The 14,842-nt window shown below is 44.6% G+C and overlaps 1 protein-coding gene across 1 annotated transcript in view; it reads left to right on the top strand.

Annotated features, from left to right (window-relative positions):
• Positions 1-14,842, top strand: part of LOC137384304 (androgen-dependent TFPI-regulating protein-like) — a 170,020-nt gene that overhangs the window by 60,836 nt on the left and 94,342 nt on the right. Inside the window, exon 2 of the mRNA XM_068058154.1 lies at positions 8,413-8,529. Coding sequence (XP_067914255.1) covers positions 8,413-8,529 — 117 coding nt within the window. The remainder of the gene's footprint in view (positions 1-8,412; positions 8,530-14,842) is intronic.

Raw genomic sequence — 14,842 nt, 5'->3', positions numbered from 1 at the left:
CTTTGTTCCAGTCCTACTCAGGCCTCCTCCCCCAACTCTTTTTCCGGTACATTGATGACTGTATCGGTGCCGTTTCCTGCTCCCGCCCCGAACTAGAAAACTTTATCAACTTTGCTTCCAATTTCCACCCTTCTCTCACCTTTACATGGTCCATCTCTGACACTTCTGACAGGCAAAATCGAAGATGTAAGGCATATGCCTACCCCACAAGACAAGGAAGACCTCCAGAGATATCTTGGATTTTTCAACTTCTTGGCACCATACATTCCAAATTTTTCTGAGAAAGCATCATCCCTGGGAGAGCTCTTAAAGAAAGATGTACCATTTGTATGGCAGGAAGACCATCAGCAAGAAAATCCTGAAAGTTAACGCCACACAGCAGGATCTAGGAGCATGCATCTTGCAGGATGGGAAGCCAATTGCATTTGGGTCCAAATGTTTATCCTCAGCATAATCCAATTACTCAAACATAAGGCAGTGGAAAGCAACCACAAACCATTGAAGATGATCCGGCACAAACCATTGACAAGCGCATCACCTCGACTACAGCGACTCTTAGAGAAAGTACAGGGGTGCGGCTTTGACGTTTACTGCAAACCAGGTACCAAAATGGTCATCTCGGATTCACTGAGCAGATTGCCAAAACTGAGCAAGAATGAAGACATTTCACTGGATCTACAAGTAGACAGCATGGACATCGAGGTGGAAGATGTGCACATATGTGACCAGCTATGATCAAAAATAGCCAATGACCCACAACTGAAGGCACTGTGGAGAGTCATCATTGAAGGTTGGCCTGACATGGTAAAGTAGGTGCCAGAAACCCTCAGATTCTTTTGGCCTTATAGAGATGAACCCAGTATCTTGAGAGGTGTCACCTTCAAGGGAAATCAAGTGATTGTGCCCAAAGCTCTCCGACAGGTGATCTCGTCACAACTTCACCAATGCCATACGGGCATAGAGCGAACAAGACGACTGGCACAAGACGCTGTTACCCCTGGCCAGGGATCAACAGTGACGTTGAAAGGTTAGTGAGGACGTGTGAGGCATGCCAGAGCCACCAGCCATAACAACGCAAAGAACCTTTACACCCTCACACGATTCCATCAGTCCCTTCGTCCAAAATCGCCACTGATCCATTTTCCATTAAAGGAGATGACTTTATCTTAGTCACTGATTATTTCTCCAAATTTCCAATTGTCAGACAGAAAAAAGACACTTCAAACACGGTTGACACATTGAGTGCCATATTCAGTCTATTCGGTGCACCTGAAGAAATCATTTCTGAAAATGTATAAGAAAAAACATTTCATGGATATGTGCGCCAAGTGGGGCATAAATCAGATGATGTCATCACCACATTACCCTAGATTTAATGGTCTTGCCAAGCAAATCGTTTGCACAGTCAAAGCACTTACCCTGAAGTGTAGGACGACGAAACAAGATTTTCATGTTGTCGTGCTCCACCTCAGAGCTACACCTATGGATATGGGCTTAACATCACCAGCAGAGATCATGTTTGGCAGACAAGTGTAGACAACTCAGCCAAGCCACCATCTGTCCAAATTCTCCGAGATGCAGGAGACACTGCTTGAAAAACAGGGCAGAATGAAGGTGGTGCATGACTGACATGCAGGGGCAGAACTACCTCAGCAACATGTAGGACAAAAGGTCAGGGTCACGCACCCCACAATGAGAACATGGTTACCCACAGAGGTATCCAAAGTATGCAGTGAGCCTAGGTCCTACGAGATTGCAACATCTAGCAGAGCGGTGTTGAGAAGGAACCAAAGCCAACTAGAAGTGCGAAATGCTCCATTTGCGCACAGCGGACTCGAAAGAACACATTCCGACAATGAGGGTGTGACGGAAAAAAAGGACAACAGCCAACACATCCACAACATGTCTGCAAACCCAAAACAGCCAAGAGTGAGATGCACATTCCCAGAAGGTTATACCATAACAAGATCTGGAAGAGTTGTCAAACCACTGAAACGATATAAGGACTTTTAAGGCTCTGCATTTGTAAATTTCAAAATCTGTATATATCTGTAAATAATTTTGATGTTATCTAATTTTATGTGTTTCTTAATTGTCGCATATGAGATTTATCTATGGAACGAAAGGAGATGTCGTATGATTGCCTTCAAGAGTGATGTCCCTTAAGATCTTAGTATGCTAATGAGCTAAGTGTCTGAAAAGAGTCATGTGACTACAAGCCTGAGTCACTCTGCAACTGTAACATCTAGAGTAAGGTTCTGTAAATAGTTTGCTCTTTACTGTATATAATAGTTTAGCTGTAATAAACCTGTTTGAGATCTTCAGCATAACTGGACTCCACGCATCACATTTATGTTGCATCAGACAACATAAAGAACTCATTACAGAAAGGATGCTCATGTGGGCATCCCATGAATGTGCTCCAAGACTCCCCACTTCTTTGGTGCTGTCATAGAGTCGTAGAGTCGTACAGCATAGAAACAGGCCCTTCGGCCCACCGCATCCATGCCGACCATATTGCCTATCTATACTAATCCCACCTGCCTGCATTAATTCCATATCCCTCTATGCCTTGCTCATTCAAGTACCTATCCAAATGCCTCTTAAATATCGCTACTGTTCCTGCCTCCACCACCTCCTCAGGCAGCTCATTCCAGATACCCTCAATTCTTTGTGTGAAAATTTACCCCTTTGATCCCCTTTAAACCTCCTCCCTCTCACCTAAAATCGATGCCTTCTAGTTTTAGTCACCCCTACCATGGGAAACAGACTCTGGCTATCTACCCTATCTATGCCTCTCATAATTTTATATATCTCTATCATGTCCCCTCTCAGCCTCCTTCGCTCCAGGGAAAACAGACCCAGCCTATCCAATCTCTCTTTATAACTCAAGCCCTCCAAACCAGGCAACATCCTTGTGAATCTTTTCTGCAACCGCTCGAGCTTAATCACATCTTTCCTGTAGTGTGGCGACCAGAACTGCACACAGTACTCCAAATGCGGCCTAACCAACATTATGTACAACTGTAACATGACGTCCCAACTCTTGTACTCAATGCCTCAGCCCATGAAGGCAAGCATGCCATACGCCTTCTTCACCACCCTGTCTACCTGTGTTGCCACTTTCAGGGAACTATGTACTTGCACCCCAAGGTCTCTCTGCTCAAGAACACTTCCCAGGGCCCTGCCATTCACTGTATATGCCCTGCCCTGGTTTAACTTCCCAAAATGCATCACTTCACATTTTTTAAAAATTTATTCATTCATGGGATGTGGGAGTCACTGGCCAGGCCAGCATTTCTGGCCATCCCTAATTGCCCTTGAGAAGGTGGTAGTGAGCTGCCTTCTTGAACCGCTGAGTCCATTTGGGGTAGGCACATCCACAGTGCTGTTAGGAAGGGAGTTTCAGGATTTTTGCCCAGCAACAGTGAAGGAATGGCGATATAGTTCCAAGTCAGGATGGTGTGTGACTTGGAGGGGAACTTGTAGGTGGTGGTGTTCCCATGTATTTGCTGCCCTTGTCCTTCTAGTTGGTAGAGTTCGCGGGTTTGGAAGGTGCTGTCTAAGGAGCCTTGGTGCTTGCTGCAGTGCATCTTGTAGATGGTACCCACTGCTGTCACTGTGCGTCGGTGGTGGAGGGAGTGAATGTTTGTAGATGGGGTGCCAATTAAGCGGGCTGCTTTGTCCTGGATGGTGTCGAGCTTCTTGAGTGTTGTTGGAGCTGCACCCATCCAGGCAAGTGGAGAGTATTCCATCACACTCCTGACTTGTGCCTTGTAGATGGTGGACAGGCTTTGGGGAGTCAGAAGGTAAGTTACTCGCTGCAGGATTCCTAGCCTCTGACCTGCTCTTGTAGCCATGGTATTTATATGGCTACTGCAGTTCAGTTTCTGGGCAATGATAGCCCCTAGGATGTTGACAGTGGGGGATTCAGCAATGGTAATGCCGTTGAATGTCAAGGGGAGATGGTTAGATTCTCTCTTGATGGAGATGGTCATTGCCTGGTACTTCTGTGGCGCAAATGTTACTTGCCACTTATCAGCCCAAGCCTGGATATTGTCCAGGTCTTGCTGCATTTCTACACGGGCTGCTTCAATATCTGAGGAGTCACGAATGGTGCTGAACATTTGCAATCATCAGCGAACATCCCCACTTCTGACCTTATGATTGAAGGAAGATCATTGATGAAGCAGCTGAAGATGGTTGGGCCTAGGACACTACCCTGAGGAACTCCTGCAGTGATGTCCTGGAGCTCAGATGATTGACCTCCAACAACCACAACCATCTTCCTTTGCGCTAGGTATGATTCCAGCCAGCGGAGGGTTTTCCCCCTGATTCCCATTGACCTCAGTGTTGCTAGGGCTCCTTGATGCCATACTCGGTCAAATGCTGCCTTGATGTCAAGGGCAGTCACTCTCACCTCACCTGTTGAGTTCAGCTCTTTTGTCCATGTTTGAACCAGGGCTGTAATGAGGTCAGGAGCTGAGTGGCCATGGCCGGAGCCCAAACTGAGCGTCACTGAGCAGGTTATTGCTAAGCAAGTGCCGCTTGATGGCACTGTTGATGACACCTTCCATCACTTTACTGATGATTGAGAGTAGGCTGATAGGGAGGTAATTGGCCGGGTTGGACTTGTCCTGCCTTTAGTGTACAGGACACACCTGGGCAAATTTCCACATTGCAGGGTAGATGCCAGTGTTGTAGCTGTACTGGAACAGCTTGGCTAGGGGCACGGCAAGTTCTGGAGCACAGGTCTTCAGTACTATTACTGGAATATTGTCAGGGCCCATAGCTTTCTCAGTATCCAGTGCCTTCAGTCGTTTCTTGATATCACGCGGAGTGAATCGAATTGGCTGAAGTCTGGCATCTGTGATGCTGGGAACTTCAGGAGGAGGCCGAGATGGATCATCAACTCGGCACTTCTGGCTGAAGATTGTTGCAAATGCTTCAGCCTTATCTTTCGCACTGATGTGTTGGGCTCCCCCATCATTGAGGATGGGGATATTTGTGGAGCCACCTCCTCCAGTTAGTTGTTTAATTGTCCACCACCATTCACGGCTGGATGTGGCAGGACTGCAGAGCATCGATCTGATCCGTTGGTTATGAGATCGCTTAGCTCTGTCTATCGCATGCTGCTTACGCAGTTTGGCACGCAGATAGTCCTGTATTGTAGCTTCACCAAGTTGACACCTCATTTTGAGGTATGCCTGGTGCTGCTCCTGGCATGCCCTCCTGCACTCTTCATTGAACCAGGGTTGGTCTCCTGGCTTGATGGTAATGGTAGAGTGGGGGATATGCTGGGCCATGAGGTTACAGATTGTGGTTGAGTACAACTCTGCTGCTGCTGATGGCCCACAGCGCCTCATGGATGCCCAGTTTTGCATTGCGAGATCTGTTCCAAATCTATCCCATTTGGAATGGTGGTCGTGCCACACAACACGATGGACGGTATCCTCAATGTGAAGGCGGGACTTTGTCTCCACAAGGACTGTGCGGTGGTCACTCCTACCAATACTGTCAAGGACAGAAGCATCTGCGGCAGGCAGATTGGAGAGGACGAGGTCAAGTTCGTTTTTCCCTCGTGTTGGTTCCCCCACCACCTGCTGCAGACCCAGTCTAGCAGCTATGTCCTTTAGGACTCGGCCAGCTCGGTCAGTAGTGGTGCTACCGAGCCACACTTGGTGATGGACATTGAAGTCCCCCACCCAGAGTACATTTTGTGCCCTTGCCACCCTCAGTGCTTCCTCCAAGTGGTGTTCAACATGGAGGAGTACTGAGTCATCACCTGAGGGGTGCAAGTACATAGTTCCCTGAAAGTGGCAACACAGGTAGACAAAAACTTGCCTGGAGTACCTGGATGTTAGGTGTGTGTCCTTAGTGCCAGGAAGTGTTGCTGGGTGAGTGATGGAAGTCTGGTGCATTGAGCAACATTAGAGTTGGTGATGTGGCATTCACTGACCTTGACCCCACTCACATAAAATCGTTAGACCTCTTGTGGCATTGCTGCCAGGTTCTGGGGCCAGACTCTTGGAATTGACCTCCTTGGTCACCTGCTCCCACTCCCTTCTGAGGGTGGTTGTTAAGGGCCTGCTGATCCCCAGTGGAACCATGGCATCTCTCCTCTTGTCCACCTCCATGATTAAGGGCCACATCTGTGAACCTTGGAGCCCTCTCTAACCTGATGTTATATTTTTCTTCTTCAGAGTTGCAGCAATAGCATTTCAACATCCTATTAGTCAGTGTAACTTCCCTTTAAGAGGACAGACTGCCTTTAAGAAGAGCAGGTTGGCTACACCATATGCTATCAGCACACACTGCTTGGCCCCCTACTGAGCGCTCAGGCAAACAGCAGCACGGGCCCCGCTTCAACCAATGCGACATCAGGTAATTGAGGAGGCAACACCAAATTTGCTGCTGCCTGCCTCCATGGCAACAGGCATGGGCAGAACACAAATCACAACTCCCATGCCCAAAAGATGGCACAGATCAATTTATAGGCCCTTCAAGTTCTTATAAAGATCTCTTTTCTTTTATATTCTATTCCTATATTTACAAATGTAAATAACCCATATGCATTTTTAACCATCTTATCAACTTACCCTGCCACCTTTTAAGTATTTGTGCACCTGGACACCAAGATCTCTCTGTTCAGCTACACCTTACAAAGGCGTGCCATTTATAGTATACTTTCATTCTATATTAGTCCTCCCAAAGTGCATCACTTCCCAATTCTCCATATTGAACTCCGTCTGTCATGCATCTACTCATTTCTCCATTCTGTCTATGTTATCCTGAAGTTCATAACCACCAACATCAATATCTATTACTTTGCAAAGTTTCATATCATCTACAAACATTATAATACTGCTCCCTACACCTGAGAATAGGTCGTTTATAAAAATTGCAATGAGTAATGGACCCAAAACTGTCCTTTGAGGAACATTACTGCAAACCACCTCCCAGTCTGAAAAACACCATCCTTTGCTTCCTGTCATTGAGCCAATTTTGCATGCTTACCACTACTATCCCCTTAATTCCAGGGACTTCCACCTTCATAACAAGCCTCCTGCATAGCATTTTGTCAAAGGCCTAAAGGGAAGTCCATATGTACACTATCTACTGTACTACCTGGACCGACCTTCTCTGTTCCCTCATCAATGAATTCAATCAAGTTACTCAGACTCAATTTGCCTTTAACAAATCTGTGCTGGCTCTCCTTGATCAACCCATTCCTTTCCAAATGAAAGTTTATTTTGCACCTGATATGGTTTCCAATAATGTCCCCACCACAGATGTTAGACTGATTGGCCTGTACTTTCCTGGTTTATCCTTCTCCCCTTTCATGAATAGTGCTATAATATTCTGACACTTCTCCTGTATGTAATGAGGACCAATGCCTCTGCTGTTCCTCCTACCTTTGCTTCTTTCAGCAACTTAGGATGCATTCCAACTGGACCAGGTGACTTACCTTTCAGTAATGTTAATCTTTTTAGTACATCTTCTGCATCTATTACTATCCTGTCCATAACTTCCATCCCTTCTTTTAGTGTAAACTTCATATCATCTTCTTCCTTCAAACACAACATAAGAGCATAAGAAGTAAAAGCAGGCCATACAACCTCTTGAACCTGCACCGCCATTTGATAAGATCATGGCTGATCCTTGACCTCAACTCCATTTTCCCACCTGATCCCCATACCAATTAAGGGCTTACCTATTTGAAAATCTGCATCTGAATCAGTTTTCTAACCCAAAACGAGACCCAGTTCCTGTTTTCCACCTCCATTATGAAAATCCAGCCCTTTGTGTCCTCCTCACAGCTTACATCCCCACCTAGCTTTGTGTCATTAGCAAACTTAGATACGTTACATTCAATCCCCTCATCTCAGTCATTAATATAGATTGTAAATAGCTGAGGCCCCAGTACTGATGCTTCCAGCACTCTTAACAGCCTACCAACCTGAAAATGACTCTCTATTTTCTGTCCTTTTACCAATTCTCTATCCAGATGCAAACTCAATTAATTCCATCTTTTTTTATCCCTCCACCTATTTCTCTTCCAACCCCTTCCTCATCATCCTCCTCTCTTCCCTTTCCTTCTAATTCCCAAATTGCTCACCTTCCTGTTGCTCCTTTTTTCTACTCCTCTTCTCTCTCCTCTTCTCCTCTCTCCCTCTCACAGCCCTCAACTCCTCCCTCCATGCACCATTCCTTCCTCCCTCCACATTTCCACTTCCCATCTGCCTCCTCTCCTCTGCTTTCCACACTCCTTGATGCGCATGAAGTCTTATAAGCAACACCAAGGGGGATCAACAAAGTAATTGGATAAAGTTGGTCTTGGAGCCTGTCCTGTAATTTTGCAACAATGTTGTTTATGTGCCGCACTCACAATATCTCCAATTATTTTTCTAGTTTCTGCAGACTGTTTTCAATGGGTTGTGTATCCTGGCAGACATATTGGGACCGGTGATATGGATCCTATCACTGAGAGATCTCTTCTTCTCAGTCCTGGCTTTCCCTGTTGGCACTGTAAGTAGAAATTGTTTCATTGTTCTGGAAATTGCCGTGGCTTTACAAGAAACTAGGAATAAAGAGAGTTATTTTTAAAGTTAATATCTTACTTTGAAAGACTGTAATGATGTTAGCTCTTCTCTCGCCTTCATCTTATTATTCTATATGTAACTGTGAATTCCCCAGATCCAAGACATACAATTAATTTGTAATGTTGAAGCACGACCACACTATTTCTGGATTTTAGAAGAATTGAGCTGATGACTTTAATCAGTGAGGTTTAGAATCCTATTCAAACTATGGTAGTTGTCGCTAATGTTGCATCAAGATGTTTACAATTTTCACAGGCACCTTTTTATACCAGAGTTTTTGTTTTTCAAGAAAATGTGGATGATGATGACACATACTGCAATGAGTTATCTTACAAATCATCTTTCATTTTCAATGGAATTCCCCAGATATATCCTACAGGACCATTACAGCCTGTAAAGACAGGAATCTTTTAACCCTTTAGTGTCTAACCCATCGTATCATCAGGTCCCTTGTTTTTTTTGTTTCATTCAGAAAATACCGAACCATCCAGGAACAAGACAATGCCAGTTTTCTTTTTGAGGACACAGAAGCCTAGATTTTTTGATCTAGTCAATCCATTTTACTGGGGTAATTTGAGTAACTGAGATCGCAATATGAGCCGATATTCAATTCCACTGGCATTTTGCCCACCTTAGCACCCAATTCATTTTCTGTCATTATTTTAGGCAGTTGGGGGAATTGCCTGCTCATGTTTGGATGCCAGACATAATGTGGTAATATATGTAATTTCTTCCTTATTCTTATAGAGTGTGGGAGGCCGGCCAGGAATGCATTAGAATAGTCAAGTCTAGAGGTAACAAAAGGCATAGATGAAGGTTTCAGCAGCCGATGAGCTGAGGTAGGGGTGGTGTCAGGCAGTGTTATGGAGGTGGAAATAGGTAGTCTTAGTGATGGCATGATATGTAGTTGGAAACTCATCTTAGAGTAAAATATGACACCAAGGTTGCAAACAGTTGGGTTCAGTGTCAGTCGGCTGCAAGGGAGAGGAATGGAGTCAGTGGTGAGGGAGAGAGTTTGTGGCAAGGACAAAGGATAATGGCTTTGGTCTTCCCAATATTTAATTGGAGGAATTTTCAGCGATAGTGATGATACAAGCATCTTTAAGTTGCTGCAGACTTTTAACTCTTCCAGTGCGCAGAGTCCCAATTAGAGGTATTTCTGACTCTCAGAGTTCACCCAAAATATTATAATGAGGCTGGCCCTGGGAATTATGCTGAAGTCAGCACTCATGACATTTGATGATATGAATTCCACTCCTCCTCAAAAAATCTAGACTTGAATGCCTGATGTCTGTTCACTTCAACCTCTTCTTTTTAAAATTTATTTTCTGGTTGTGGGTGTTGCTGGCAAGGCCTCATTTATTCCATATTCCCAGTTTCCCTGAGCAATTGCTTTCCCAACCGAGTGGCATTAAGAGTCAACCTCAGAGTGTGCAGACCAGACATGGTATTAGTGGTAAGTTCCCTCTCCTAAAGAATGTTAATTAACAAATTCAGAAAGTTTAATGATTATATTTTACCAGCACCAGTACATAAATTTCCAGATTTGTTAAATTCAATTTTACAGTTTGCTAACGTAGACTGTGAACCTATGGAGCTAATTGTAACCTAAGGCGCCAGGCTGGAAACCCACAAGATTGGGGGCAATGATGGTTTTGCACCACACCCAATATTGCTCCCCATTGAAGCTAATGGAGAGTAATATTAGGTGGGATGTAAAACTGGCATTCCACCCGATCCTGGGGGTTTCCCATCCGGTGAGTTAGGTTATTGAGAGGTGTAGAGGAAGTCAGAGACCTTGGAGTGCATATCCACAGGTCCCAAAGGTGGCAGGACAGGTAGATAAAGTGATGAAGAAAGCATAAGGAATGCTTTCCTTTATTAGCCGAGGTATTGAATACAAAAGCAGGGATGTAATGCTGGAACTGTATAAAATGCTGGTTAGACCACAGCTGGAGTATTGCGTACAGTTCTGATCATCACATTACAGGGAAGACATAATTGCTCTGGAGAGAGTACAGAGGAGATTTACAAGAATGTTGCCAGGGCTTGAAAATTGCAGCTATGAGGGAAGATTAGGCTAGGGTTGTTTTCCTTAGAACAGAGGAGGCTGAGGGGTGACTTAATTAAGGTGTACAAAATTATGAGGGGCCTAGATAGAGTAGATAGGAAGGACCTGTTTCCCCTAGTGGAGAGGTCAATTACCAGGAGGCACAGATTTAAAGTGATTGGTAGAAGAATTAGCGGGGACATGAGGAAAAACTTTTTCACCCAGAGAACGGTGGTCTGGAATTCACTGCCCAGATCGGTGGTGGAGGCAGAAATCCTCAACTCATTTAAAAAGTACCTGGACCTGCATCTGAAGTGTTATAACCTGCAAGGCTACGGACAAGGTGCTGGAAGGTGGGATTAGAATGGCCGGCTAGTTTTTTTCAGCTGGCGCAGACACGATGGGCCGAATGGCCTCTTTTTGTGCCGTAACTTTTCTATGGTTCTGTGGTTAAAATTACTCCCATGATCTCCGACTTGTTAATCCAGTGCTATAGCTACTATATCACCTCACTTTCACATTTTTGTTGCACTAGTACAAAAACTCAAACTAGAATTTACATTTTTAAAAATTTCATGCATAAAAATGTTTTTCAGAATTATTTTATAGGAAGTCACACACCTGGAATGCAGTCTGTGAAAGTGAGGAAAGGGCATCATGGATACTTAAATTGGCAGAAAGACTGGGAAATAATGCATAGATTGTGCCTTTCCGCCTCCTCAAATAAATACTAGTTTCCCTCAAGTTCCAAGCATTTAATCCACTCTGTCCTGAACTAACAGTTGGCATTTGATTCATGACTTTGATCACTGACATCATTTCAAGCATCTCCTCCCATATTTGGAAAGTGAAAACATGTTTTTGTTTTATTTGTTCCTGGTACGTGGGTGTCGCTGGCCAGGCCACATTTATTTCCCATTCCTAATTGCCCTTGAAAAGGTGGTGGGTAGCTGCCTTCTTGAACTGCTTCACTCCATGTGTAGGTACACCCATAGTGCTGTTGGGAAGGGAGTTTCAGGATTTTCACCCAGTGACAGTGAAAGAATGGCGATATAGTTCCAAGTCAGGGTGTTGAATGACTCGGAGAGGAACTTGCAGATGGTGGTGTTCCCACATGTCTGCTGCCCTTCTTCATCTAGGAAGTAAAGGTCTGAGTTTGGGAGGTGTTGACAAAGAAGCCTTGGCAAGTTGCTGCGGTGCATCTTGTAGATGGTACACACTGCTGCCAATATGCGCTGGTGGTGGAGGGAGAGAATGTTTAAGGTGGTGTTTGGGGTGCCGATCAAGTAGTCTGTAGTGTCAAGCTTCTTGAATATTGTTGGAGCTGCACTCATCCTGGCAAGCGGAGAGTATTCCATCACACACCTGACTTGTGCCTTGTAGATGGTGGACAGGATGTGGGGAGTCAGGAGGTGAGTTACTCGCCAGAGAATTCTCTGCCTCTTACCTGCAAACTAGGTGCAACAATAATGAGTAGAAGGGAATGGATTATTATGTTTCACAGAAGGTTTGTTTCACAGTTAAAAATGCTGCTGTTTTGTAGATACTGAAAGACAGTTAATGGCCTGACTTTTACGCGCACCCCCAACCCCGAGAGCGGGCTGGGAGGCGGTGGGGGGGGGGGGCGGTGGTGCAGGGTGCGTAAAATCTGTTGGGATGGCGGGAGGGTGCTGTGCCCACCACTTACCTGCCTCCACTGGCATTTTACCAGTGGGGTAGGAGATGGTGGGCGACCCACCTGCCCTTGGGTCAATTGAGGCTCCTAAGTGGCTAATTAATGGCCACATATGGACCTCTTCCCATCGCTGCTGGTATTTTACTAGTAGCAGATGGGCACTTTGCCATCTGGGGAGGCCACCCAGTAAAACCTAGCAGCCTCCCTGTGGGTTTGGTGGCGTTCCCTCCTGATCAGGTATCCTGTGCCCCGTGAAGGCCCCCCCCGCCCCGCCCCCCGGCGGCAAGTGCCAACCTGCTGGAAGACACACCCTTGCCCTCACGATTGACTACCACAACCACCCTTCCCCCCACCCCTGCCAGGGCCTGTCTCATTGGCCCCGGTGATCCCTGATCCTTCTTAACTGCATTCTGGGCCTCCTTGATGGCTGCTGCTCTGGGGCTTGCTGCAGTCCCTGGTGGCACTGCTGGGACTCAAAGAGTTGCCAGCCCTCTGATTGGCCGACAGCTCTTGGAGGTGGGACATCTTGTCTTAGAGGGACGGAAGTTATGAAGACTGTAAAATATGGTCATGGCTTCCAGGTTCTGTGGAGGCGGGCTTATTCCCAAGTTTCCAGTCGGTGGGCAGGGCCACCGCATTAAATCCTGACCATAGAATCTGCATCAAACAGCTTTAGGCAATAAATTGATTTCTAAGATCAATGTTACTAAAAGTGTAGTCGACAACAATTTTGCAAAGAGAAAGCAATTACTCAGCCAGTGGCTGAATCACAGCCTTTTCTGAACGCTTGCAGTTGCTGCGGTCTTCCACCTTAGTCCTCCTTGTCCAGTAGTTCTCAAAGCGTGGTCCGTGAAGTTCTTCAGGTGATCCCGGGCGGGTCCAAAATGCGTGCAACACCACGGCTGAGGACATAGGATAGAAAAAGCCAAAACCCTCATCCAAACCACTCTTATGACATCACACAACCAGACTGGCTCCCCCGTGTGCGGTACAGGCCATCATAAGCGCGAGCAGCACCAATGTAGTTTTCCAAGCAAGGTTTATATTATTGTTGATTTTGTTTGAGTAACAGAGATGTAAGATAAGTATTAGCTTCTCAGAAGAAGATTATTGTGATAATTTTATCACACAGAATGTTTCAAATAAATGTATTCTCTTGTAGTATTAATATTTATAATATGAAAATGTCTGTACTTTGTTTCTGACATAAATTAATAATTTATGTATGATATTTAATAAAAAAATTAATGCACATAAATTTATAACATTTAATACTGAAAAAGCAGTGAAATGTTTGTAGTTTCCTAAGTTCCCATTAATTCTGATGAGTTTTTTCGCGTGGCAAGCGAAAGCAGGTGGGGTAGGACTGGTAGGTGGCTCATGGGGTTTTTTGCTCTGCCTATGTAGTCCGCAGATAAAAGCATTTAAGAACTATTGCCCTAGTCTGTTGAATGCTACATTTTCTTTACATGTATCCATTACATTATTCAACTTTTTTTAGATCTTCTGCCAAGTTCTGCGGGTTGAGATAGTGTTCATTTATTTTGTTGTTCAATTCCTCTCTGGCCTGCTGTGCATCCTCATGTGGATTGTGAGAGGAATAGATTTCCCTATGTTAAAGATCACTGCTCTCCTCAAAGCTATCTTCTTGATAATTAAGGCCATCTATAATTCAGTAAAATGTTCATTCCATATTTTAGTGCCATCATAATGAATTTTCTGATTAGCATTTCTGCATGAGCACTGTCTTATGAAGAGATCAATTTCCTGCCTCTTAAGGTACTAATCTGTGATTGTTGCTTCCAAGCTCTGATTGGGTGGCTTAGCCTCATGACAGGTTAATTAGAGAATGCTGTTCTCCTTCATGGATACCAGTTGCCCACCAAATAATTGGGTGAATGGATTTAAATCTCGAACAGGTGAAAGATTTTTTCCTGTAAATTTAAAAGGATCATTATCCCTTATATCATCTTTTTAATGTTCCATTTTGTGAGCTCTTTTGTGACTGTTCAAACATACCTGACAAGACACCTGTTGGAAGCCAGCAGCATTTTTGCTAGTTTCTATCACAATGTCCTCATATAGGAGGTGAGGGGTCTGAGGAGAAACTTCAGTTTTGCTGAAGATAAGTTTTAGCGTGATGAATTTTTATTTTTTTTGTTCTTGATGTTTTGTTCGATGGTGGATACTGGTTTATGTTTCTTAGATTATTTATTGTTGAATATCTACCTGAGACTAAATTTACAGTTGATGGAGACTGAAGTTGTTGCATTTCATCACAGCTTTTTATATTTACCATGTTAAGTTCCTGGCGAGTGATTTTCAGGTCTTCTTCCTGATACCAGTAGTTTAGTGAGTTTAAATAAAAGCAAAATACTGCAGATGTTGGAAATCTGAAATAAAAACAGAAAGTGCTGGAAATACTCAGCAGGTTAAGCAGCAGCTGTGAAGAGAGAGAAGCAGAGTTAATGTTTCAGGTCTGTGACCTTTCAATTGAACCTGTCTCCAAAACAC

The sequence above is a fragment of the Heterodontus francisci genome, chromosome 2 (assembly GCF_036365525.1).
Source record: "Heterodontus francisci isolate sHetFra1 chromosome 2, sHetFra1.hap1, whole genome shotgun sequence".
Classification (NCBI taxonomy): Eukaryota; Metazoa; Chordata; class Chondrichthyes; order Heterodontiformes; family Heterodontidae; genus Heterodontus; species Heterodontus francisci.
The sequence above is the reverse complement of the archived record's forward strand: the minus strand, read 5'-3'. Positions and strand labels throughout refer to the sequence as shown.